The following is a 27,086-nucleotide window of genomic DNA, read 5'->3' as shown; positions in this document are numbered from 1 at the left end:
AAAAAGGGGATTTGTAATGGGGATTGCACTAATTGGTTGCCTATTTAAAGGCTGAAGAAGAACAGAGGTAGGGGAGAGAAAAAAAAGGATAGAAAGAACACATTGAAAGTACTGGAAAAAAAGAGAACATTCTAAAACAAACATCAGATCCAATAGAGAGATAGAGTTTTAAGAGATAAAATCCAGAAAATACAAAGGGCTAAAATTTTCTACTGTTTCATTGGATCTCTCCAGTTTTTTTTTGAATTCTTTTCAATTTCTGAAATAATCTGGACTCATCTGAGTACAAAAAAGGTTGAATTTGGTCCTCAAAGTTGTCTTAAAGCTTGTTGGGTTACTGTTTAATTGGAACTGTTTTGCTGCACAACAATTCTTGGTTTAAAGTTGAGTCTGGGAGGTTTATTTCTGTTGCTGCTTACTGTTGTTGTTACTGCTGACCTTACTTCCTCTTTCCTTTCATTTTCAGGTATTTGTCAACTCCATGGACACCACTTAAATGTAGTTTGAAGGTTGAGTAACAAATTGGATGATGGTTGCTATTGAATTCTCACTTCTGTCTCTTTCCATTTCATGCATAACGTGTATTACTTAGTTCAGAAATAGCTTGGTCAAAGTATATTTATAGTTGAATAGAGTATGACTATGTTTGTAATCATCTTATTGTTGGGTATACCTGCTAAATTCTTTGTTCTAGAATTAGTTTTGGTTTGAAACACGAAACAAGCTATGGCTTAGTTACTTGGATTTCATGGGTTTGAATTGGTGTATATGTATAAAGGGATTTTCAAGGACATTCATAATAGGTATTTGCATATGTAGTATTCTGTATTGCTTTTTTCTGAATTTCTGTTGCTTGTATGAAGTTTCCTTTTAGGAGTCTGGGTTAATAATTTGTTTGTTGGTAAAGACTATTGGTGGTAGTAGATGCTGAATGACCAAAAGTAATTTGATATTGTAACCTCTGTACAAAAGTAATGTGATTAGCCGTGTTGTTATGATGTTGAAACTGTTAAATTCCGCTACCTATTATTAGTTATTAGAATTGGAACTCACAAATTGCTTTCAAGATCAAATCATTATTGGATGTCATGTAATTGGCTATTGATAAGTTAAAGACGATTCCAAAGTTTGCTTGCATATGTATTAGTCTCGTTGTTGAGATCCTAAGTTGATGTTGTTTCGCTAAATGTTTTGAACTCCTTTCTCACATCCTAGCTGTTGGTTGTTTGTTTGTTTCTTATATTTCTTGCTAGAAGGTAATTCATCTAATTCACCTTTATTTGGTGTTACTTTTTTTTTTTTTGTTAATTACATTACATCTTAGTTGTAAATGTGTTGAATGGCTTTGTTGCAAGAAACGTTTCTGTCAATTGTCTTTGGTATAATCTTTAGCTTATAATCTTTATTAAGGAGGAGAGCAATTCTGATCCTTAATTAGAGTAGCTGGATGTCCTTTTAATTAATTTTATATAAAGTTGGAATATCTCAATATCCATGTCCAAGTGATTGTATTAGGACAATAGATGGCCGTTTGATTTTGGGTTGTGCTCGAATTGACTGATTAATGCAAATAGCCATTATCATTATTGTATTATCTCCATTAAGTTACTTATTGCACCAGTATTAATTTTTATTCTACGTGCATCGTTTAAAGTTGTCATTTTATTTACATTGATTACTTCCAGTGTATTCTCATATTTGGAAATTAGAATGCTTTAGGAAATTTCATTCTTTACTAAGTTTATAATGTTGAAAGTGCCAATCAATCATTATACGGACGTGCAGTATTAGTATATGAATAATTATGAACATCGGTAGTTTGCTTTAAGTTGAGCGCAACTTTTTTTTAAAACAATTTGAGGCGTGCCGAGCCAAATAAAATCTCAAATGCATGGTCCTCGTTTAATTAATCTTGTTTATTCTTAGAATTCGGGGCGTGCCATTTAGTTGAATTTCCATGGCCCTCGCAAAGTTGCAAATGCGTAGTTGCTTTAGGCGCGTTATTTTACCTTCCTAAACTTGGGTGCGCATTTATGTGACCCAAATCCAAATCTCAACAATGTTATATAGAATGTGTTGTGGACCGCGGGTGCATTTATGTGACGTGGTTCAAGACATATTTTAAATGACGTTGCAAATCTTTCTTTAAAAATAATTAAAAGCGGTTAAGGTTAAAAATGCACATAGGTTTAAAATTGTAATAATTAGATAATAGGCCAATAGTAACAGTTGAGCAACCGTGCTAGAACCACGGAACTCGGGAGTGCCTAACACCTTCTTCCAGGTTAACAGAATTCCTTACCCGAATTTCTGGTTTGCGGACTGTAAAACAGAGTCAATCTTTTCCTCGATTTGGGATTTGAACCGGTGACTTGGGACACCATAAAACTATCCCAAGTGGCGACTCTGAATTATTTAATAAAATGATCCCGTTTCGATTGTCACTTTTAAGTGGGAAAAAACTCCCTTATACCTTTCTGGGGTAGGTAAAAAGGAGATGTGACAGATATAATACTTTGGAGGCAAGAAACACACAAAGAGCATCAATAGAATTCGGCGACGAGTTTCCCATTTCTTCTACTATTTCTTGTTTGATTTATGAATTCTAGTGTTATGTTTTTGAGTGAAATTATAAGTAGTTATACTTCTCATCTAGAATTTTGATAAAATCACTTATTGGTTGAATTATTTACAGCATTTATCTATAATTGGGCCGTTTTTATAATCTTCTTGTTCAACTATATTTTGCTTGTGGTTAGTTAAAGATCCCTCGATTAATTGCATCGTTATATCTTGTAACGCTTTAGAGAGATACATTATTAGGTTATTGTTGAACAACATCACGTCTGCATAGTTAAAAGTTAATTGCTTAGATTTAAAAATGGGATTCCAGATAACGAAGCTTTGACACGATCTATGAGTCATCAAAGTTAGCTAAAATTAGTTGGAGAAAGTAATCTAGAAAATTATTACTTTTGATCCAGAGATAATTGTGGTAACGAGCGAACTCACGATCAGTGGAGAATAACTCGGCGAGATTATAGCGAACATGTTAGGCATACAACCTGATAATTGGAGAAATCATTATCCTAAGTTTTTTACTCTTGAATACAACTTATTTCTCTTTAGTTGATACTTTTTACTGCTTTTTAATACTTATAGTTAATTAATTTGATACAAAAATCTTAATATTTATAACTTGAAAAGTGTTTGAACTTGTTTTCTTGGTGATATTGAATAGCTATAGCAGAGCAATAGTTCTCTCTGGGATTCGACTCCAGACACTTTAGCTGGATATATTTGCAGGAATTGCTTATCTTTTTTGGAACTAGAGCTAGGTGTAATCAAAATTTGGTGCTATTTATGGGAACTAACGGTTTAATTTGTGGCTCAATCTTATGTGTGAAATGTTTGTGATATGTGTGATGGTAAAAATGTTCATTTATATGGTTGTGCTTATATTTCTTATCCTCACTAAATCTCTTATATGACGATTCTACTTTTTCTCTTAAAGTTAATAGGAACAATAAAGTGGAGGATGCTCGCATGAACAAGACCATAGATATGTTAAAATGTCTTGTGAAGGAAGATGATGAGAAACAATTATGGATACAAATGATGAGAAACAATTATGGATACAAATGCAAGAGGCATTTATTCACAATTTGGAGGCTCAATTGAGTCAACTGATTGAAACTTTTAATCTTCAACAAGCCAATATCATGGATAGTAATGAAGAAGAGCTAGAATTAGAGGAATAAATAGACATTCCAAGGGAGGAGTTAAGAGTTGAATGTCAATCATAGAACCAAATAGTGTTTGATGATGCCGATCCGAAGAAGTGGTACTAGAGTCAACCAAAGACATATTGCAAATGCAATTTTAGTCAATTCTAGTTTTTGTCACGAAGAGAATATCGATAATAAGTTGAATTTTCAGTTTGAGCGCATTGACCCTCATTTTCAAGCACTTTTCAACATTATATTCCAAAGGAGATACGAGAATTGATTGTTACGAGCCTATGCAACAATCAAAGGATGAGGTAGATGAACCATACATTCTAAAATTTTAAGATCATTTAGGCAAGATGATACTCCTCGGTTGAAAGTCAAAAATTACATAAAGAATTATTTAATTTTAAGCTGTATGAAGAGGGTAAAACTATGCCCCCATGCATTTTCCTGATTTATCATACATATGTTTTTATTATTATTTTGGCAAAAACATAAAATTTTCTGCATATTGTTGGAACGATGAAATTAACTAAATATAACACGTGCAACAATTAAATACCACTAGATATGCCATAGCACAATTGCATAAATATTTATTACTAAGTACGAAATATTATTTAAAGATATTGAGAGAAGTGATAAAATTATTATTTATAACTCGTGTGATAATGATATATCACTAAATATATTGCTTGTACAAGCCACCAACCCAAAGGAAATAGTTATTACTAAAAAAATGGACATAATTATTAGATTCTCAATATTGTCAAAAAGATGTAGGTGTCACATTAGTAGCTGAAAAAATTGTTAAGTTAAATATAAGGAGGAAGAATCTATACTTTTAGTGGTACGAAATATTTTGGAAAAATTGTGCGAGTTTGACTGAAAGCAAAAAATATCATATCATATTTTAACTAAAAGCGAACAATATCTTTGGGTCAGTTTTAGCCCAACAATTCATTTGAATGAAAGCTGTGCGCTCCACTATATAATCCCCTGTCAATAGCCTTCAGTTTCAGTAACCAAAACTTGAAGTTTGGAAGCCACATTCCCATAATGGATTTTAACGTATCCTCCATTAAAACATCTTCAGATGGAATATGGCAAGGAGAAAATCCTTTGCACTATGCTTTCCCATTGTTAATCATTCAAACTACCTTAGTTGTCTTCCTCAGTCGCAGCCTTACTTTCCTCCTCAAGCCCCTCCAGCAACCCAAAGTCGTCGCTGAAATCCTTGTAAGTTCCTCCACCACCTTAGCCTTGCATTTCAAGAAATAACACTTCATTTCAGTTCTATGCACTAACAGTATACTTCTCTATTTTTCATTTTATATGGAGGTATGAAATTTAAGAAACAAAGAAAGACTTTTGGCATATGACAAAAGTATCTTTAAGACTTGTGGTCTTAATTCTTAAATATATCATACTAATATTTATATGGCTATAAGATATGTCATTAATGTTAAAATGGGAAGTTTAAACTTCAAAAGTTTTAAAATATAAAAAATGTATCATGCTTTTCGGGCAGAGGCAGATCCAGGATTTAAACTTTATGAGTTCAACTTTTAAGATTTTTAGCATTGGACCTATTATATATTTTAAGCAGGGACGAAGCTACATAGTCCTAAGGGTGGTCAACTGACCACCCTTCATCGAAAAATTACACTGTATATGTAGGTAAAATATTGAATTTTAGAGGTATATATATAACATATATTGAACACCCTTTATCGGAATTTTTATTAACTTCTTTCAAGTTTGAACACCCTAGATAAAATTCCTGGCTCCGCCACTGTTTTTAAGTTATGGGTTCATGTCTACTATTTATTACAATTTTAGTAAAGTTTTACATATAAATTTATAATCCGCGCCAAAAGCAATGGGTTCAATTGAACTCGTACCTACGTACTATGGTACATCCGCCTCTACTTTTCGGAATAGATTATTAGGAGGAAAAGAGTGTTACATAAGAAGGAAGTATAACTTTTATCACCATAAGATAAACTAGAATTACAACAAATGACAACTTTCGTCACAGCAGGCTTGATATGACAATTTAAAAAATAAAGTAATGATATGTTATAGCTTCAGGGTGTAAAAATCTTTATATTGTCATTATATATAGCTTAAATCCAATGAATAAACCAAAAATAACATAATTCTTTGACGATTCCAGTTTCAGATTTCGTTCATTCTTTTCATATCTGCAATAATATTCTTGGTTGAGACTGGCATATAAGCACTAAATTCCCAAAGATAACTTTTCATTTTTGTAATTTCAGGCTGGGATTATGCTTGGACCATCAGCTTTTGGTAGGAGTGAAGTCTTCACGCGCTGGATTTTTCCAACATGGAGCACTCCGATTCTTGAATCTGTAGCAAGCATAGGGCTCTTATTCTTCTTGTTCCTCGTTGGCCTAGAATTGGACTTGAAAACCATACGTAAAAGTGGAAAGAAAGCTGCTGGAATAGCTTTTGCAGGAATTTCTCTGCCCTTTGTTTTTGGCATTGGAGTTGCTTTTCTTCTAAGAAAAGTAATCAAAGGGGTTGATAGAGTTGGATATGGAGAATTTTTCATATTTATCGGAGTTTCACTTTCAATCACGGCCTTACCTGTTCTTGCTAGAATCCTCGCAGAACTAAGGTAAGGTTATATATATTGAATTGCGTGATCATCTCATCTAAAAGATTATGTTACATCCCTCATGCAGTAGTAGCAGAGCCAGGTGACCTCAAACAACTTTTTGAACCCTTTTACCCCTACATGCACCGTAGAATACTCCCTTGTAAGAGGGGGTTTAACAACATATATAGACCATGTTATGAAAATTAGTTAGGAGAATTACGAATTTTCTCCCTGGCCGAAGCGGATCATCTGCAGTAACCCGACTTGAATTACTAGTCGTTGGCCATCCTCACATAACTTGGACTCCTTGTTTCCACAGCTTAATTATCCCTTGATTAAGGTTGATGAGAATAAATCATAGCCACCTTCACTTGGTTATTGGTTAGTCTCAAAACACCCATAATAGCGTTTATATAGCATGCACTTAGGGTTAGGGTTAGACAGTCTAATGGGCCGGCTAATTTAAGGGGTTTTGACACAGTTACCCACAAAAACAAAACTATTTATTCTTGTCTACCCATTTATTTTTCTACCCATAAACTAATTACATTTCCTACCCATATATAGTAGATTTTGTGGGGAATTTTCTATTTATTCTTCAATTCTTTTTTTATTTCTATACTTCTTTTCTTTTCTTTTTTCTTTTCTATTTCTTTTCTCCTTTTCTTTTTTCTCGTTTTCTTCTTATTTTTTTCTTTTTTCCTATTCTAATTTCATTTAACTTCTTTTTTTATATCTTCTTTTTCTCTTCATAATCTAATTTCATTTACTATTTTCACTATTTTTTATTATTCTTTTTTTTATATATTATTACTAAAGAAAAATCAAATTGTGTACCAACTAAATGTAGTTAATACAATCACAAAAATATTAACTAACATTTGATACCAGTATAGTATATAGGTATACCAACAGTATACAATTGTACGCAAAGAGTTAAAAAAAATTAATTCAATTATTAAAGTGAAATAATATCAGTTGTCAATAAAATTTCAAAAAAATTCTAAAAGGATCTAATTGTAAGAGTATACCGTTGCATTATATAACATACTATAATATTTTTTTTTTTTTTGCATTTTCAATTTGCCTCTCACGCTGGGTAAAAGCTTAAAGCAAATTAAAAGAGAAAAGGCAAGTGAATTTATGGGTAATAAATATACTATTATAGTATATTGTATACTATTACAATATATTATTACAGTATATTGCATATTATGAAAATATACTATAATAATATATTGTATACTATAATAGTATATTGTTGCAGTATAACTATATACTCCTATAGTATATTGTATATTATAGCGGTATACTGTTAGGTAACTGTGTTCTTCTTTGATTATTACAATATACCGCTGCAGTATATTGTAAACTATAATAGTATACTATTGCAATATAGCTATATACTCCTACAGCATATTGTATACCGTAGCGGTATACTGTAGTTGTGTTCTTCTTCGATTTTCAGCTGAAAATCTCGATCTCGATCACCTCAAATCAGCTCCAAATGCTATCAAATTTTAGTACGAACTTCCAAAAGGTACTATAAACAATATTTAAAAGCACCCACTTTGAATCAAACAAGAAATCTTCAAAAATAAAATTGAGCTTCAAGCCCAACAATGATGGATATTCAAATACACATATTGGTGGATTTCAAGTTTCCGTGAGGAATATCATCATTCTGGAGGCCTTCATGCATGAAAGCTAAGGCCTTAGCTACAACGGCTGCAATTCCTAATCTGCTTATTGCCCGGTCGAAAATTTGGTTGCCCTGAGATGCTGAAATGGACAGTTATATGCAGTAACCTTACTTTTCCATATTCATTTTCTATGTATGATGTACAAACTTGTTACCAGGTTATTTTTTATATAGGAAAAAAGCCGATGGGTATAAAGTGAGGAAGGTAAAATGAGGAAGAAGAAGAAAGGCGGGTAAATAGTTTGGGAAGCATGGGTAGGAGTAGTAAATAGTTTGGATCTGGGCATTAAAGGGTAAATGGTTTGGAATTGATGGGTATAAAGTGAGATTTTCTCATTATAATTGGCGCCCCTTATGGGTGTATTAGGCCCAAAGGCTATTTTTTACAATAGACCAAAATAAACCTATTTTTTCCTATTTGCGCGGTTTAATTTTTTGACAAAGGGGATTTGATTAAACCCCCTAATTAACCTTCACGTAGGACCACCCCTTCCGATCCTCACCTATGTGATACTATGTTGAATTGTGTAAACATCATTTTATTTGAATGCTTAAACTGCCAAAGACGGTGCACACTATTAATTATATCAATTATATTGTGTCTCAACAGGTTACTTACTACACCAGTAGGTGAAGTAGCCATGGCTGCAGCTGCATTCAATGATGTTGCAGCATGGATCTTACTTGCTCTTGCAGTTGCTCTAGCTGGAGGAGGAAAAGCACATCATAGTCCTTTAATTTCCCTTTGGGTTCTTTTATCTGGAATTGGATTTGTGGTTTTTATGTTCATTATCGTTAGGCCAATAATGAATTGGATGGCAAGAAAAGCTTCATGTGGTCACCATATTGTGGAGGAAACTTACATATGTTTAACCCTAGCTGGAGTAATGTTGTTTGGTTTTATGACTGATCTTATAGGTATACATGCAATATTTGGAGCATTTATTTTTGGATTAACAATTCCAAAAAGTGGAGATTTTGGAGGAAGATTAATCTTGAGAATTGAAGATTTTGTGTCTGGATTATTATTGCCACTTTATTTTGCTTCAAGTGGAATAAAAACTGATATAACAAAAATTCATAGTCTTGGATCTTGGGGACTTGTTGTGCTTGTTGTGTCCACAGCTTGTGTAGGGAAGGTTTTGGGAACATTTATTGTGGGCATGTCATATTCTATACCAGTGAGAGAAGCCTTAACACTTGGAATTTTGATGAACACAAAAGGATTAGTGGAGCTCATAGTTCTCAATATTGGCAAAGAAAAAAAGGTAAATTTAACTATATGCATTTGTTATTAGTTCTTTTTTTCCTTTTAAGCATTGAGCGTTCGAAATTTATTGGTCAGATTAATTTGTATTTGCACCGTTTAAAATTTACTATAGGGGTATTAGCGCTTTCTGTTGAAGAGATCTGGAGTACCCTTATTAATACTTGAACCTCAAATCTCTGATAAAGAAAGGAAGAAACTTAGGGGCCGTTTGGTAGGGTGTATAATAATAGTACTGAATATGGTGTATTAGTAATCTTGGGATTAGTAATGTTGAAATTAGTTATGCTGAAATTATTTCTTATCGATCTATTATTCGGTTTGGTATACCAAAAATAACATGCATTGCATAATTTTTTTAAAAAATTATTTGTTTACAAAAATATCCTCCATATCTTTAGAAAGGTTTTGAAAGGAGAATTTTGTCTTTAGACATACTTATCCATGTATTAGAAACCGTGGTATTGCTAATACCATAATTTTGTATGTATAAAAATAGTACTATTGAATATGGTGTATAATTAATATAAGTATAAGTGTTGGTTGAAAAATACGTACCAAACAAGGAATTAATATTACTAAAGCTAATACATGTATTATTTTTCTTAATGCGTCCTACCAAACAACTAGAGATGGACCTATGCTATACCGAAAGAGATCACTGGCACCCGTAAAGTTCGGCAAAAACTCCATGTATACATGTATATATCATATATTAGTAGCGGACACCCTATATACAAAGTAAATTTTGGTTGAATCCAAAAATGCACCTCTGACCTTCAAATCTTGAGCCCGCATATGCGAACGACCCTTTAATATAACCATTCTACCACACTCTTCGATGATGCACGTATTTATTAGTTGTGTCACTTCTTGATCATGTTCTTAATTATTTGGCGACGTGATTAGTTGTAACCTCGGATCCCACTTAAAATCTGAGAGTCAGCCCATTATATTGAGTGGACTAGCATTGATTTTTTGTGACTCTGTACGATGTAATAAATTTGTTCCATGCACCAAAATTTGATCCTAGTCAGTCTCCATATATTTTACCCTTTCAAATATGCCGACAGTGTCACTGTTTATTTCTCAAGATTAGGGTATAGGGTTCTGAATATTCCCTTCAGAGAAAGAGAGGCATTTCTAAGAAGGAATTTCTTGAGTCCAAACTTAATTAATGATCACTTCTCATTGTTCAATATCCAATAGTGATGTACTTGAAAATGATTGTCACTAATTACCTATTTAGTTGGAAATCCAGGAAGGGATACTATAATCTAGAAAATTCCTTAATATACTCTCTTTGTTTCAATTTACTATATGACATAGTATATAGTTTGATCTGACACAAAATTTAAAGAAAAAAGAAGATTTTTGAAATATATTGTACTAAATATGTTATGATATTTGTGTAGCTGTAAAAATTTTAAAACTTGTAATTTTAAACATGCTATAACATTTGTACGGTCATGAAAGGGGAAAATGACCGTACAGTATACTCTAGGAGGAACAAGAGTATACTCTTATGCTAAAACAAGAATAGTGTCAAATAGTCAATTGTTTTTCGGAAGAGAGGAAGTAGAAAGATTCCTTTAGCTGAAATTCCATACTATAAGTTTTTGAAATCAATAAGACGTACAGTATACTCTAGGAGGAACAAGAGCAATGCTGATATTAGTGGAGAGTTTTTTTTTTTCTAGTCCTTTTTTCTTATTCCCAAGCATTGAATCCGAGATCTTTTGTCGCCTTATTTTACTTTTCTGTCACTTTGACCCTAGTAAACATATATGTGCAATTTCGAGGTTGATGACCAACAATTAGTCATTTGCCAAAAGATTCACTACTTAATATTTTTGGACATCTATATGTGACAATCAATTTTTTATGAACTAATTTCTTTCTTTGGCTGTCTCCATTAGGTTTTGGACGATGAGACGTTTGCAATATTGGTGGTTATGGCACTCTTTACAACCTTCATTACAACTCCTGCAGTAATGGCTATTCACAAACCCTCAATACACCAACTTCAACTAGAAAAAACACCAAAAATCAAAGAAAACAATCTCAGAATTCTAGCATGTATTCGTGGCCCTAGAGATGCACGTTCACTCATAACCCTTATTGAATCACTTAGGTCTAACAAAAATACTAATTCTTCAATTACCAAACTCTACGTAATGCAGCTCGTTGAATTCAGCGATCGACTCTCGTCGATCGTGATGGTTCAACGTGCCCGAAAGAACGGTTTTCCGTTCATCGGTCGTGTACTCCGGCGAGATGACACTACCGATCAGGTGACCACGGCGTTCGAGGCGTATAGTCAATTAGGTCGGGTCAAGGTCAGACCTACAATGGCTATCTCAGCTTTGCCAAATTTGCATGAGGATATTATTCATGTTGCGGAGAAGAAACGAGCTGAAATTATTATTTTGCCATTTCATAAACATTGGCAAATGGAAGGAGAAGAAGAAATGGAGATTCATGCAGGTATGCGTGTCAAAAATTGGTATACATATGTTCTTTTGAATTACCAAATCAGCTAGTAATAATTTTTTTCTTTTATTTATCATGATTTTATCAAACAAATCAAACCTAAAAGTAATAATTATTTTAATGTTTTGGCAAGTTTTTACTAGATCAATTTGGCTACATACGCCATCCAAATGACTCAACTTTTAGATGGTTGTGTTATAGGGACAATGACACTGTACAGCCGCTCTTAAAATAATAGCTGAAATATATATATATTTTGTATATATATACATTCTATATGTTGTATACAAAATTATACAAATTCTTTATACTTTTTGGGCTACCGAACATAAATAGTTTCTGGCGCGAGCTAAAAGTGTAAAAGGCCCATAAATATATACCAAGCCAAATTGGTCCAATTCTTGGTGAATTCGGTGAAATATATTTTCATGGGCTAAATTTGACACCTACAACTATCATGTTCTGGAAAAAAAAATTATCTATCATATTCGTCTAGGAAAAAAATATTGTATTTTTATTATGGTCTTAGAGGACGACAATTACTTAAATACGTTCGTATGCAGGGCACGGATGGAGAACGGTGAATGAGAAGGTGATGAGACAAGCGCCGTGCTCAGTGGCAGTGCTGGTTGATCGTGGACTAGAAGTGAATGAGATCATGAATTCCATGAGAGTTTGCATTGTGTTTTTTGGTGGAGCTGATTGTCGAAAGGCTATTGAATTTGGTAGCAGAATGGTTGAACATCCAGCTGTTAGGGTTACATTAGTAAGATTCATTCAAAATTTTGGGAGTAATTTTGATGAAGTTGAAAGGTAAAATCCTTTATGCATTCTAGTATAATAATCTAACGGTTTAATGCATGCATTTGTATTTTGATTTTATATATATTCTATGCATTGACGGTATAAATTTTTTTTATATAGATATAAATCGTAAAGAACCTACTATCACAAGTTAAATTAAACGTTAGTGTAAAATATATGTCTAATGTCATGGTATAACTTAATCCTTGTCTATTAAGTAGTACATCATGTGTTATCATATAAGTTTAATTGATATGCATAAATTGTGTAAATATTCTTTACACTATTAGTAATCTTTAACATGCATGTGATGTTACAGCAATAATATTATTTTGCAAGATACTAATCTCATACAATGCTCTTATCATAATAACTACTCAGAATTCTAACTTGACACCAGATTAAAATATGCAAAATCAAGCAAAATAATGCATAAATGTAATATTATAAATTGCATATATAGGAGAATATATTTTCTTATGTTGCTAATAAAGGCTAATCCAGAATTTAAGGTCTATGGATTCACTTTTATGGTTTTAGCATTGAACTCATTATATTTTTAAGTTATAAGTTCATATCTATTATTTACTGATATTTTAGCAATTCTTTACACATATATTACATTGAACACATATATGTAAAAAATATTGAGTTCAGATGAACTCGATATCCGTATGTTGCATCCACCCATGGTTGCTACATGTACAATTTCGCGTTAAACTTCAGAAGTTAATCAAGATTTCAGTAGATCATTAGCACGCCAACATCTTTGGTATCATAATAAATTTGAGTTTTACCAAATCAGAACAACTAATTATAAACATCAAACTGGTCATGGATCTTTGGTTATATTACTATTTCTGCTATTCATATTTTCTTTAATTCAGTAATTTCATCATCGCTTCTTTACTCTTGTAGTTTTCAAACCCATTTTGAAAATACTTTTCTTGAGCCGAGAATCCACCAGAAATATCCTCGATCTCTGCCTCACACACACTGGCGGAGCTAGAATTTTCCCTAAAGGAAGTCAATACAAATAAGTAAGCATATGAAAAAATTGAGGGGAGTTAACACATAGTATATATACATAAAAAATGAAATATTTAACCTATCTTCGTGATATAATTTCCCGACGAAGGGGTGTCAATTGACTCCCCTTGCCAATGAGTGACTCCGCCACTGTTCACACAAGATAGGAGTAAAATCTGCGTACACTCAAATCTCCTCTAATGTTGTTGTTGGTGTCGTTTTTCCAAACAGGACTTTGGACGATACTACAATTGCAGATTTCAAGATAAGGTGGGATAAACAAACTGTATATGATGAGAAAGAAGCAAGTGATGAATTGGTGGAACAAGTATTGGCAATAGGGAAAAGTGGTGAATTTGAGCTGATAATAGTAGGAAAAGGCATGTTCCCACAATACATAATGGCAAAACTATTTGAAAACCCATCAACTGATCAGCATTCAGAATTGGGGCCAATGGCTAATATATTGGCTTCCTCTGGTAAAGAGATAAAAAGTTCTGTCCTAATGATTCAACAACAAGCTTTTGGCTGTGAAAATACTAAGGATGTCAATTCAAAAGTGGCTAGCCAGTGTTAAAACTGTTAAAATTTACCTGTACCGAGTGTTTACTTATTAAGATGTATGACGCATTTGGTAATTAGAAGGGATTGTCAAATGTTAGTGTTTAACGGTTGCATTGAAGAAAATACTCTTCAATTAGTTGTTGTCTCATGTGTAGAATGAATAAATGAATAATCTCAATCTTTGTCGAAATTCTTAGATTATGACAAGGGAAAAGGGTCAAAGTGGTGCCTTTTACTATGATAAAAGGATTATTTACCTTCTGTTTGACTTTCCGTCTAAAAATATCCTTGTCGTTATACAAGTAGTCCAAATATATTCTTTCTCCGTTAAAAATATCCTATGTGAACGTCTAATCTCACGTGACACTGATATTTTGATAACATGAATGCTATGTGGCATGCCACCTCACTCCCCTAAACCCCCCCCCCCCTCCCACTCCCCCCCCCCCTCCTCCATTTCTTCTTCCATCACCAACACCTCCTCCAACACTACCCGATGGCGGAGTAGAATTTCTCCTAAGGGGTTAAATAAAAAAAAAAAATCTCAAAGAAGCCAACCAAACACAATTTTATTCAAATACATTATTGCAGTTGTACTCGATAAGTTTTCAAATCTTGAAATGTTTTTATAATAGTATCATTAAAAATAATATTAAACACATTTTTTATATAAGTACCAAGCAACTGCTAAAAAATTCATCACTCATTCAATTTTCCATAATTCTTGATAAATTTTATTGCCGAAAAAGCTCATTCAACAAATACAATGACAAGCAGAAGAAGCACAATAGGTTTTACTAAACAAAATATAAGAGAATAATTTCAAATCTTCTTGAAAGACCATAAAACCCGTTTTAAACCTGAGAACCTTTCATCTGCATTACGAACATCAATAATATAACTAGCTTCCAAACGGATTCTTAGGAGAATTCGTACTAAATTCATCAAAGTTATCGAGATATTATTTTTCTAATGTTAAAACTTGAAAACAAGTCAATTAAATTTAAATTACATCACCATAATTTGGATGAAAGTCCAAGATTTCAAATCTTTCGGCTAGATCAGCCTTTAAAGAATCTAAATTAAATTCTTGAGAAGAATGTACTGGTACTTCTAAATTGTTGGCATTTTCTTCCCGATTAGGTTGATTATGAGAAGTCATGAAACTTGAATTTGGTACTTTGATAAGATACTTCACTGAATTTTGAGCTAGATAGATGCATATACAATTAAGGAGAAGCTCTCGCACATAAACAAAGCAAAAGTTCTCAAATATAAAAATAAAAAATAAAAATTGCTGGATGGGATCCAAATGATGGCAGAAATTACATCCTCTAAATCTCTAAAGAATATTACACGAAATGAACTCAAGACAATGACAAGTACATCAAATATACACATAAATACAAAAAAAAAAAAAAAAAAAAAAGGGAAAATAGAAATCAAACTGTTAAAACAAAGAAACCAAGGTTAATAGAATCTCAAAAGGTATATGTTGAGAAAGAAGCAACTTGGTGGAAGAAGTGTTGGCAATGGAAAAACCGAGGACTTGGAACTGATGATAGTAGGGAAAAGTAGGTTCCCACAAAGCATAATGAAAAGCTAGTTGAACACCAAACTGAGCATTCAAAATTGGGACCAACAGGAGATCTGCTGGCATTTTCAGGCAAAAGCAGAGAAAGTAAAATGAACCCGGAGATAAGAGAAAGTAAAATGAATCATCACATTTAGGGTGTTCATAAAAATCCGAAAACCAAACCAAACCGACCAAAAAATTGATACTTTTTGGTTTGATTTGGTTTTGGTTTTGAAATTTAAAACCGATCAAATTTGGTTTGGTTTTGGTTTTAATAAAAAAAACGAACCAAACCAAATATAGGAGTAGCTATTTTAAATTTATTTATTACACCTATATATATATGTATACTTTTATACAAAGTTTTAAAAATTTTATAGTAAATATTAATCGTTTGCACTTTTAGTAAAGTTTTTTACCTTTACATTCTAGTTTAATTGGTAATTTTCTTTTGTTAAGTGTAAGAATCTATTTCATGTTAAAAATAATATATTTTTAATTGAGTCCTTAAATTATTCATCACTATTTAATTCAATTATCATCAATATATCTTGGTAAATAATACATTTCTCAATTGATTTGATAGTGTTACGTTGAAAATGTGATCGTCGAAATGTGTGTTTGATAATGTATGTCTTATATATTTAAGAAAAAACCAACAAATAACCGAAAAAAACCAAAAAACCGACATAAACCGAATCGAGAAAAAACCGACTTAATTGGTTTGATTTGGTTCTAATATTTGAAAAAACGACTTACTTGGTTTAGTTTCTTTTTAGGGAAAAACTGAACCATAAACACCCCATCAGTGTGTGTAGCATAGGTGCACTGAGCTGCACAACAACCTAACTGCTTAAGCATATCAAAACCTGTAACATACAACTCACAAGCCAGACAAAGATCTTAAGCTGCCAAAACCATATATCCAAGATTTACATGTCCATATGCAATACAGAGAAATGAGACATAATTAGCAAAAATCTCCAATATATGGGATAGACAGGAATAAAGTAAAAACACAAAAATGGTCTTTACAAATCCAAATGTAACCTAAATGCATGTTTTTAGCTCCGAATAATGGTTCTCAACAACAGTCTAATTCTGTTTGCTTTTGCTCTTTCTTCTTTTACAGGGGAGCAATTAACTCAACCTGCAGGCAATGGTACAAATATCAACTATATTCAGACACACAAATCCTTTCCAACACGACACATGGAGAAAATCGAATCTGGAAGGGTAAAAAATTTACTAAGTTATAACATGCACTGCTGTCAGAGGAAACCTCCATCAGTCCATTTGGAATCTGATTTTCCAGCATGAACGGCATGTTTAGTACCAGATGCACTCTGGTAGTGATTATCAAATCCATCATCCTGACCATCATCCCATCCAGCCCAGTCATCGTTCTTGCTGGCTGCTGCCCCCTTTGTAGAGCTTACTTTGCTTTTGTCCTCATTGTCCCAATCATCCCACGATCCAGAGCTGACAGAATTAACGTTCCTCCCAGAGGACTGGGCTCCTCCAGAAGTATTCCATCCCTTAGAATCCTGATTAAAATCCTGATAATAGCCGTTCTTTTCATTTTCACTTCGTTCCCAGCTATCATTCTTCCAGGCTGGACTGTCCTTGGTATATTCCTCAACCTTCTGCGAAGCTATAGCCAAGACTCCTTTCATGAGACCCCAACCCTTTTGTCCAATCTCAGTTGTTTTTGCCGTGACAACATTGACTGTTTCATTAACCTTGGTATCATATCCACCTTCTTTCACCTGCAAAAATTGGATTGCACATGCATCTGAACTATCATTTTACTCCACTGCTTCTTTGTCCAAACACTAGACATAGCAGAAATGAAATGTAGACTACACAACAAATAAAAAAATTTAAAAATTAAAAATAAATAAAACTGAAGAGCAGGCTTTTTAAACAAGCACCTAAACAACTTCAGATAGAGATAACTCCAGCTCAAATGAAGATAGCCAATTGATTCATTCAATGGCAACTCTCATGCCCACGGAATACAGGGGTAAACTTTAGACTCCAAGTAATACAAAAGGCACCTAAATACCAAACACTATCTGGGGCAGCAAAGAAGTTAACTCCAGTTCAATTAAAACACATGATAGCGAATGGAATTATATCCATAGGTGAAAATAATGCCATGCAAGTGTAACACCCCCCCCCCCCTTCTTTTTTTTTTTGAGAATGGCAACTGCATCATTTTTTTTATAAAATGCAAGTACCATTTTCCTTGACAAATCTTGGAAAATAAGAATAAGGTAAAGAAAACATTATAAATTTAAAGGGTCAAAACTGATCCCAAAAGGAAACAGATGTTAAATATTTTTATAAGCACCAACCGCCACGGCTTATAGTCTTTTTGCTTTGCGACTCACCAGCTTGAACTCTTGACCTAGTGTTGTAGAGAGAACTCCCTCAACCACTATGACAAAGAGAGACCGGTTGCCACGGTTTATAGTCTAGTGGCATCGACGGGTCTCTCCTACACAATAGGTGTGGGTTTGATTCCTATTTACCCTATACCCCAATATAATAATAGAAACTCCAGTTAAGGAGTTAAGATAATATAGCAGAGAAATGCAGTAACACTCGTGACTCTGCAGAGGCAAGGACTTTGTCTAAGATATAGTGCGCCAAGATCGTCATTTCCTTTCTTTACTTCCCTTAAGCTCTGGTCAGATGATATAGGAAACATGTCATTTCAAAACTGAGCTTTGCATGAAATTAGCAGAAGACAACATGAATCTCTGGTGGGACAAGCTTGTTCTTTGACCCTAGAACTAAATAAACAGAGAAATAGATTTACACAGTTTCTGAACTGAATAATTTCACTGCAAGATGACACCTGACTCAGCAACCTTTTTGGAGATGAAAATTGATGGTTTGAAGGAAAATCCTAGCACATATTCACTAACAAAGACCAGCTAAATGTGCACTAACTTACGACTCACTAAGTGAACCAGCATACTAAGAGCAACACAAATAAGTGGAGTTGGAGGATTAGCTGAATATTGTTATTAACTTGTTGACAGAATTGTGGAAGACGAACAAAGAGGTTCTGAAGCAATTGCAAAAAGCACTAAAGCATTATTTAACGGTTCCAAGTTGCATTTAGACATACTAATTAAGTCATAGTTTCACATATTTGAACTTCAAAAAGCATAATTGGTTCAAAACTCGGTAAAGGAAGCGGATTGTGGTAAGTACATGTTCAGCAATAAAGTTGTCTAGCTACGGACTTTAGATAGTGCTGATTGAATACAGAGGATTCATATAGAAAACCAACTATTTTGGGATTGAGTCATAGTTGAATGATAAATCGAATTAACCAATTAATAATCTTGTAGCAACCAAGATACTTTTAATATATGCATGTTCTGCAAGTAATAGTCTGTTCGGCCAAGCTTCTAAAATCAACTTATTTTCAGAAGTGTTTTTGTGTTTGGCTACTTAATTCGAAAAGCACCGTTGAGCAACAATTAATGTTTGGTCAAACTTTTAAAAAGTGCTTCCAAGTGTATTTTTCTCAAAATTGCTTCTGTTTCTACTCAAAAGCACTTTTTTCCTTCTAAAAACTTAGCCAAACACGTTAACTTTGTGGGGGGGGGGGGGAGCGCTTTTGGCCAACAAAAAAAAAGTGCTTTTGGCTCAAAAGAAGCTTGGCCAACCAGGCTATAAATTTGCTATGCATCAACTTAGCTGATCTAGTGTTATCTTATTTGATCTTGTTCTGATATACATATATAGTTCCAGTCCTAACATAGAGGTTATAGAAATATTTATTCCTAGAAGTAATCTTTTTGCCCCACACTTCAGAAAGAGCAAATCATTAAAAATATCAATGAAGTTGCTTTTTTAAAAAAAAAATTATATATGCAAGTTTCTCAACCCAAATACAAATTTACAGTGGAAGTAATTATGTAGCTAGCAGAAACTTCTTCAAAAAGGTCTAAAGGTTGCTAGATGAGAGATAATTTTAAATCTTATTTCTCTTTCTTTCTTTCTTTCTGGGTCAATGGTAACAATCTTCTAGGTAATCCTTTAAGGAAGTGAAAGCTCTCACATGTAATAGCTATAGTATCTTCGCTTAGCAGCAGAGGATTACTTTATTCGAGGTTTTTTTTTTCCGAGTTGAAGCTTTAGCTGCTCATTTGGTATATTCTGTAATAGTATCTCAAAGGGTTATTCTTAGGGAACTCCACACTGGATTCAAAGAGCTCTCTGGTGGGATACTTCTCTTTTCATACATTTTTCTTTTCGATAACCAAAGAAATACTTGAGGGTCAGTGGCGCACAATACGAAACACGATGCATAATGGGCCCGCCACTCTACCCTTTTGACTAAAATACCATCCTTCGGTCCATGACAGGGTTCAAACTCATTACGTGCATCATAATCCCCACATCACGCGTTACGCTCTTGCGACAAGACCAATACCCCAGTGGTCTTCTCTTCTCGTTAATTGTACTCTTTCAGTTCCATATTATTTATTACTCATCAAGATTCACATTGAAACAACCTCAAAGTATGCCATGGAGATTCTCACATACGCTGTTTTTGGACTCTTGGTCACATGCCTCATCCCACATTTTTCATAACATTGGTGTTTAGGCCAACTTGTGTGCAACCTTGGGTACCTGTTAATTCCTACCCAACACAAGTACTTGGTAAATCTTCCCGCCTAAGCTTTGGTAGGTAGGAAGCAATCACCTAGTAGTTTTGTCTAAAGCTTGTCTAAAGTTGGGATTTGAACCCCAATCTCCAAAGTTTGCATCAACTTCATTGACCACTAAGTCACACCCTTGGATGCCCCTTGAACAGCCCTATATTACAACCATTACCCATCATCATATTTTTAGTAATAAAATTATTACCCATCTTTCTCCATTGCTTTAATGTCCATAAAATTTCCAAAACGTGTGGCCACAAATCACACAACACTTGCAACAATCCACTAGAAGAAATCACACAACATTTGCAACAATCCACTAGAAGGCCAGTGAATCCTTCCTCTTGTCCTACATCAGAAACCTTTGTAAATCAAATGACTATCACTTAAAGTAAGATACCACCTTTACCACAATGAAAACCATTCCCTTCACCATTCATTCGCAAGTCCCTACCCTAAAAAGTTAGAAGAAATTCGAGATCATATATGAGAGTCATATATAACTCTAACAACACGCGTTATTCAAGTCTGATATTGACCTAATCTTGTCCTTTTTTAAATTTACGACATTTTAAAAAAAATCAGAGAATTGTGTCACTCTACCAAATAGTCAGTGTTATCAAAGGCGAAAAGCGCAACCAGCCTCTAAGGCACATCGGGGCTTTAAGCGCAAGGAAAGTGTGGGCTTTATTGAAGAAAGGCACAAATGGAGAAAAAAATATAAATATGCATATGCAATCCAATAAAGTAAAATATCAATTGTTTAGGTTTTTTTCTCCAGGATTACGCTCATTGGCAAGGAAAAGTAAGCCTTAGAGCATTAATGACAACACTGAAGCGTCCACTAAGCGAGGAGAAGCGCTCAACATGTTTTGAGCCTCGCTTTAGGGCTTAAGCGCGCCTTTGGCAACACTGCAATTAGCTTGCAACTTTTTCTGCTTCTGCGTCTTTTTCTTCAGCATATAGCAGAACTTTTAAGAGAAAATGAGTTACAATTCTAATGTACAAAAGTTGTTCTGGGGCGACTTCCTCCTACTTTTATCCTCTATTATGTGCTACTTGCACCTTGAATTATATTTGATTTTATATATATATATATATATATTGATGAGCATGTTGTAGAATGCATATGATTATACAAGATTAAAAATCTTGGTCCTACATGTCCAACATTCACTTCCTTAGAATACTACCTCAACAAGTATAGCATAACATCAAACTTGATCCAACCAACTAAATGAACTAACCTCAAAATATTAGGAGTGCTTAAAGGAATCAAAAGGATGTCCAAAAGACAACGAAAATATAATTGAACACATTACAAAGCTCAGCGAGTATTATTGAAGGCACCATTCTTCCTAGTGCCCTCAGTATACTTCCTCGTACCTTCAGGACATTACCTAGTAAATAGACTTGAAAAGGGATGAATTTTAAAGTAGTATGTGATAAGAATCAAGAGATATCTCTAGAGAATTAAAAACAAAAAAGCATATCCAAAGTAAACAATTACAGAATCATTAACTATTAATCTAGAAGTCAAATCAAAATACCTTAGAAGTCAACTCCTTTGTCCCCACTTGAACCACACTTGCAGCTGACTGTGCTGCCGAGGCAGCTATCATAGATAACCTACCAAATCCCTACACATACCAAACAGCAACTCCATCAGCTATCAATAAGTAAGCATATCATAGCACAACAGAACAGCTTACATAGCCCTTCCTACATCCCAATTTATATGGCACTCATTCCTTTTTGGAATATCTCAAAATGTTCCGACAAATTTTATACAGCTTTCACGTTCAAATTCATTAACTACTCACACTTTTATTTCAGCTATCACTAACATAATATATAAGCTAAACTAAAATATCAAATCTGTGTACAATCAAATAACATCATGTAAAATGCAAGGGAAGGCATTCAACCTGAGTAACAGCAGAAAGAACATCTCCTTGCTGATTAATGTTATTCCTACTAGGCATTGGAGCAGGGCTTGATCCAAACCCCACATACTTCCCTCCTTGAGAGGGCGGAAGCCCGTCAGGCCGGGACTCATTCTCTGCCATTTTCCTCGCAAAAAAGCTATCTTTATTAGCGGCGGACGCCTCATACTGCTCCTTAGTAATATCTGCCGTCGATCTTGACCTAGCTGGAGCACTACTCCCACTACCCCCACTCCTAAAATCCCCCACAGTCTGATTTCTCCTCACATTATTCTTACCACTACCACTAAATCCTCCATCATCATTATTATCCCAACTATCCCAACTGCCGCCGCCACCCCCACTTGCCCCGCGGCTCAACGGTGTTCTACTGCTAGTATTATTACTAGTGGGCCCATTTAGAGCTTCTTTAACGACAGGTGGGTCCCGCCAGGGTTTACCTTCAGCTAGGGATTGAATCCTATCACGATAAACAGAAGCAGCTTTTGTATTGTATTTAGTTACAATATCAGTTTCTTTAGGGATTCCATATTGGGCCATGAATTTGTTTAAACTGTCGTTACCGCCGAGCTCCATTTTTCGGATCTGGATCTCGGACCATGAGTCCATGGTAACGGATCGGACAAACGAGATATGGACTCCGAGCCCACGGTGTTTGCCGGAGCATTCTAAGCACATGAAAACGCCGTAGGAAACTGAAGCCCATTGAGGATTCTTTTGGGAGCAATCGACGCAGATCTTGTTACCGGGTTGGGCTTGAAGATCTCGGAGACGACGTGATGATGACATTTTTTACCCGGATCCGATTCGGATGTGACTCTAAATCGGATCTGTGGAGAGATCGGAGAAGTGAAATTCAGGGATCTGAATTAGGAGAAATTGATCGGCCGGAGAATTGAGAGGTGGAGGTGGAACGAAGGTGTTAAAAGGAGGGGGAGATGGCCGACACCGTCAGAAAGAGAATGAGTTGGATAACGGCTGGATTACAAATAGATCCTCTTTTTTCTTTTTCTTTTTTCGGTCATTGGGTTTTATTAATAATTTATTTATTATTTATTTTCCCTTTTCATGAGTTTACAGATAATTTTTTTCTTTTTTGTCACATGGCAACATGGAGTATGAAGATCCCAAAAAAAAAAAAAAAAAAGAGAATAAAATAGGAAGTTTCGACTACAAGAACTGGGAGTTGCATAAGAGCGGTTCTGATCGAATATGGTTCGGGTTAAAAAAGATAATTAATAAATTATCCGATTCGATTCATATTTAATACGGATAAAAAAATGGGTTAACCGGCGAATAATATGAGTAATCATATTATCCGTAACTTCTTCCATATGATCACTTTAGGGAAAATTCTTAGTCTCCCTAAATTGAGGAACCTCCAATTTGAGGTTTTATAAATATAAAAGTTAGACTCATTGGTTATCCATTTTCTTAATGGATAATATGGTTCTTGCCCATATTTGACCCGTTTTAAAAAAGTTTATTATTCAACACATTTTTTAGTGGATAATATGGGTGGTTAATTGTTTCCTTTTAACCATTTTGATACCTCGTCAAGAACCAAATTAGCATTTTTTGTTTCTTAATTGATACCCTTTCCGGTTCATAATAAACGACTTTTTGATATTTGGCAACACACCTCAAGAAAATATTAACTCCTAGAGAAAAAAATATATTTTGACTAAATTATCCCTTAATTAAAATTTATATATTATTAACTTAACATTTTGGGATATGTAAATAAGGGAAAATTTTAGAAAAATAAAATTAATTCTTCCTTGATCATATAAAAGGACAACTAATTTGACCAAAATAAAGAGGCCAAAAGATCACTTATGGTGGACCGGATGGAGTAATATTCACTTTGGCTTTGGGGCCCGATCAATATTATGAATTAAAGTGCTATTTATTAAAGTTGATTCTATGTTTAGAACTTAAATCTAAAATGGATCTTTATTTCTGTAGTCATATATATAGATTATATATTAATTATATATGATTATATATATATATATATATATATATATATATATATATATATATATATATAATATGAACTATGCATATATTATATCTCCATTGACTATTTTTAATTTAAACGATTGAGTGAGTGACTATTTGAGTTAATTCCTCAATATAAAGTGTGTAGAGGAGTATGAAGTAGAACACCGCCTACTACAACCTATGGTGGTAATTAATATTTTAGTATTCTAATTTTGTGATTGAAGGGGAGCACAAGAATATTGTTATTGGTGTGATTGAGTGGAGTTGGAATGATGACTTACAAGTTGAGTGTATTTTATTTTTTTCCGAGAAGATCTCGTACTCTAGTAATCTATAAAAGCAAAATAAGGATTCATATGATAATCTAGTATAATTCAACTTGGAATTACATTTTAAAAGAAAGAGAAAAGGTCTAAATTTGTTTTTTGAACTTTGAATAATTTAGATTTGTACTGACTAATTAATAGTTCGGTCAAACCTCGGCCATGTATTATTTATCATGATTCTTTTGTACACTTTCCTTGCAGCTTGTTTGGATGGTTGTTCCCCGTTGTATCGTATTGTATTGTTATTTCAAAACAATGTTTGTTTTGATTGTTTCATTAAAATTGATTGTATTGTATTATTAAATTCATTGTTTCGGAACAATGAAAAGTCTTCCTTTTTGAAACAATCGATTTGGTGTGGTGAGATTGTTTTCTATTTTTCTTTCCAATTATGTCCTAACTTATTACTCCACAATTCTATTTTATCCTTTACATCTTTTTCTATTTTAACTCCAAATCTCCAACCTATACCCTAATTTGTTTTTTTTCAAAACTTTTGCCGCCAACGTTAAAAGTGTTTTGTCGCCTTCTTTTTTATTTTTTCTTTTAATTTGCTTTTAACTCAATTCTAACTAGATGTGCTCCTTTGTTTTGCCTTCTTTTGTCTCGCTCATTTGTTCTGCTTTCTTAAGGTGTTTTAATTTCTTGTGTTTTAAATTATTTTTATACATAATTTTTGATAAATTTAATATTTAAATAATTGAGGAGTATTTTAGTAAATTTATCAATTACAGTACAGTACGATATAGTCAAACTGAACAGCAAAATATTATTTAACAATAACAAACAATATAATCTATCCAAACATTGTATTCATAAAACAATACAATACAATACAATACAATACAATACAATACATTATAAGACGATGGGGAGCAATGATCCAAACAGAGTGTTAAGAAAAATTAATTAGAATGAGATTTTGACTACTTTACCTTTATTCATATCTTAATATGTAATCTTTCTTCATTGGTATTTGAACAAAGTTAACCATAATTAAGGTGTATGTAGTCTTTAGGAATAATTATTATTAAGGGTAAAAAAGAAAAAAAATAATCAATTTGTTTTAAACTTCTAAAATGACAAATAATTTGAGACAGCTATTTTTAATAACTACGACCGGTAATATGAGACGTAGGGAGTAAAAATTAAGCTAGATTTGCCTTTATTGATTAACGGCAAATATTTTCCAGCATATGAATATTTTTACAAAAGATAAAAAGGGTCAAATTTGCTCTTAAATTATGCGAAGTGGTCCAAATTTAGCCGTGAGCTTTATAAAATGATTTAAAAAACCACACTCAGCAAGAATAACAAACAAAAATTGATTCTTATTGATTGAGTATTCATTTGGGCTGATTTGAGGGTTGAGAATATTTAATTTGAGTTAGGGCAATATTGACTTAGCTAATTGAGGTTCTAAATGTTAAAGAAGATAGTGTTACTTTGTGAGGATAGTGATCCCTTTCTTTTAAGTTCAATGGCACATTTAGTCCATTTTATATAGTTCAAGAGTAAATTTGATCTCTTTTTTGTATAAAAATGGCACGTGTTGAGAAAGCTTTTGTAGCTAATCAATAATAAAAAATCTAACTCCTTTTTTATCTTCTGTCAAATCAAAAGAAATTAGAGAAACAATCACCTTTTGAAATTCTAATATACTTATTAATTTCATGTTTTCCTCTTGAGCTTATTGTATTTTATGATTTAAGATTTTTTGAACGATAACTGAAGTTGACCTAAACTAGAGCTTCAATTTACCTGTTACGTGACTCTTATTTGGTCCCTTAGTAATTTTCTTTGGGTAAAAATTAATTTACTGCAAAAGAAAATATAAATTTACCAAATCAAATTATTGATTTCTCAAATCCTGACGATACTTAGGTTTAAGGAAAAAACTGAAAATATTAAAAAAAGAAACTGGAAAAAGTATTAAATTCTTTTTATTTATTCCTTTAACAAAACTTTTAGCCAAAAATCCACTTTGAAAAATATATCCTTTAAATTTTGAAAATTTTAATTTTTGATTGCTATGAAATTTGGCGAGTAATTTCAATAAATTTAGGATACATTGACTTTGTAACTTGAAGAAACCAAGTTAATCTGTCTAATTTAACAAACAAAAGAACGTTCAGTTTGGTGATCTATTAGTCGATTTAAATTACTACTGTAAATCAAATTAACCTATCCACGTTAACCAAAAACCTATTGAACCGAGTAAATTCACATGCCTAGTTACTTTTATTATTAGAGGAAATTTGCGATCAATTAAAATTATAAAAGAGGCTCAATTAGAAAGCTGAGGTGAATGATCAAAAACT

The 27,086-nt window shown here is 33.3% G+C and overlaps 2 protein-coding genes across 3 annotated transcripts; one reads left to right on the top strand and one right to left on the bottom strand.

Moving 5' to 3' along the window:
• The first annotated feature begins 4,760 nt into the window (after positions 1-4,760).
• Positions 4,761-14,251, top strand: LOC107812318 (cation/H(+) antiporter 20-like). The gene is made up of 6 exons (XM_016637377.2): positions 4,761-4,970; positions 6,017-6,378; positions 8,673-9,330; positions 11,249-11,816; positions 12,386-12,635; positions 13,887-14,251. Exons 1-6 carry the CDS (start codon positions 4,791-4,793, stop codon positions 14,230-14,232), a joined length of 2,364 nt encoding a protein of 787 aa, XP_016492863.1. The 5' UTR covers positions 4,761-4,790; the 3' UTR covers positions 14,233-14,251.
• A 2,447-nt stretch (positions 14,252-16,698) lies between these two features.
• LOC107812320 (putative ADP-ribosylation factor GTPase-activating protein AGD6) lies at positions 16,699-23,450 on the bottom strand. Of its 2 annotated transcripts, XM_016637379.2 has the most exons (4): positions 22,415-23,440; positions 22,037-22,126; positions 17,045-17,564; positions 16,699-16,945 (listed from the first exon to the last, which is right to left on the bottom strand). In XM_016637379.2, exons 1-3 carry the CDS (start codon positions 23,219-23,221, stop codon positions 17,067-17,069), a joined length of 1,395 nt encoding a protein of 464 aa, XP_016492865.1. In that variant the 5' UTR covers positions 23,222-23,440; the 3' UTR covers positions 16,699-16,945; positions 17,045-17,066. The 2 variants fall into 2 exon arrangements, with proteins under 2 accessions (XP_016492865.1, XP_075078816.1); XM_075222715.1 differs by having other exon boundaries at positions 16,699-17,564; positions 22,415-23,450.
• Positions 23,451-27,086: the final 3,636 nt, after the last annotated feature.

This window comes from Nicotiana tabacum, chromosome 10 (genome assembly GCF_000715075.1).
Source record: "Nicotiana tabacum cultivar K326 chromosome 10, ASM71507v2, whole genome shotgun sequence".
Lineage (NCBI taxonomy): Eukaryota > Viridiplantae > Streptophyta > Magnoliopsida > Solanales > Solanaceae > Nicotiana > Nicotiana tabacum.
Note: the sequence above shows the minus strand (reverse complement) of the source record. Positions and strands in the feature narration are given on the sequence as shown.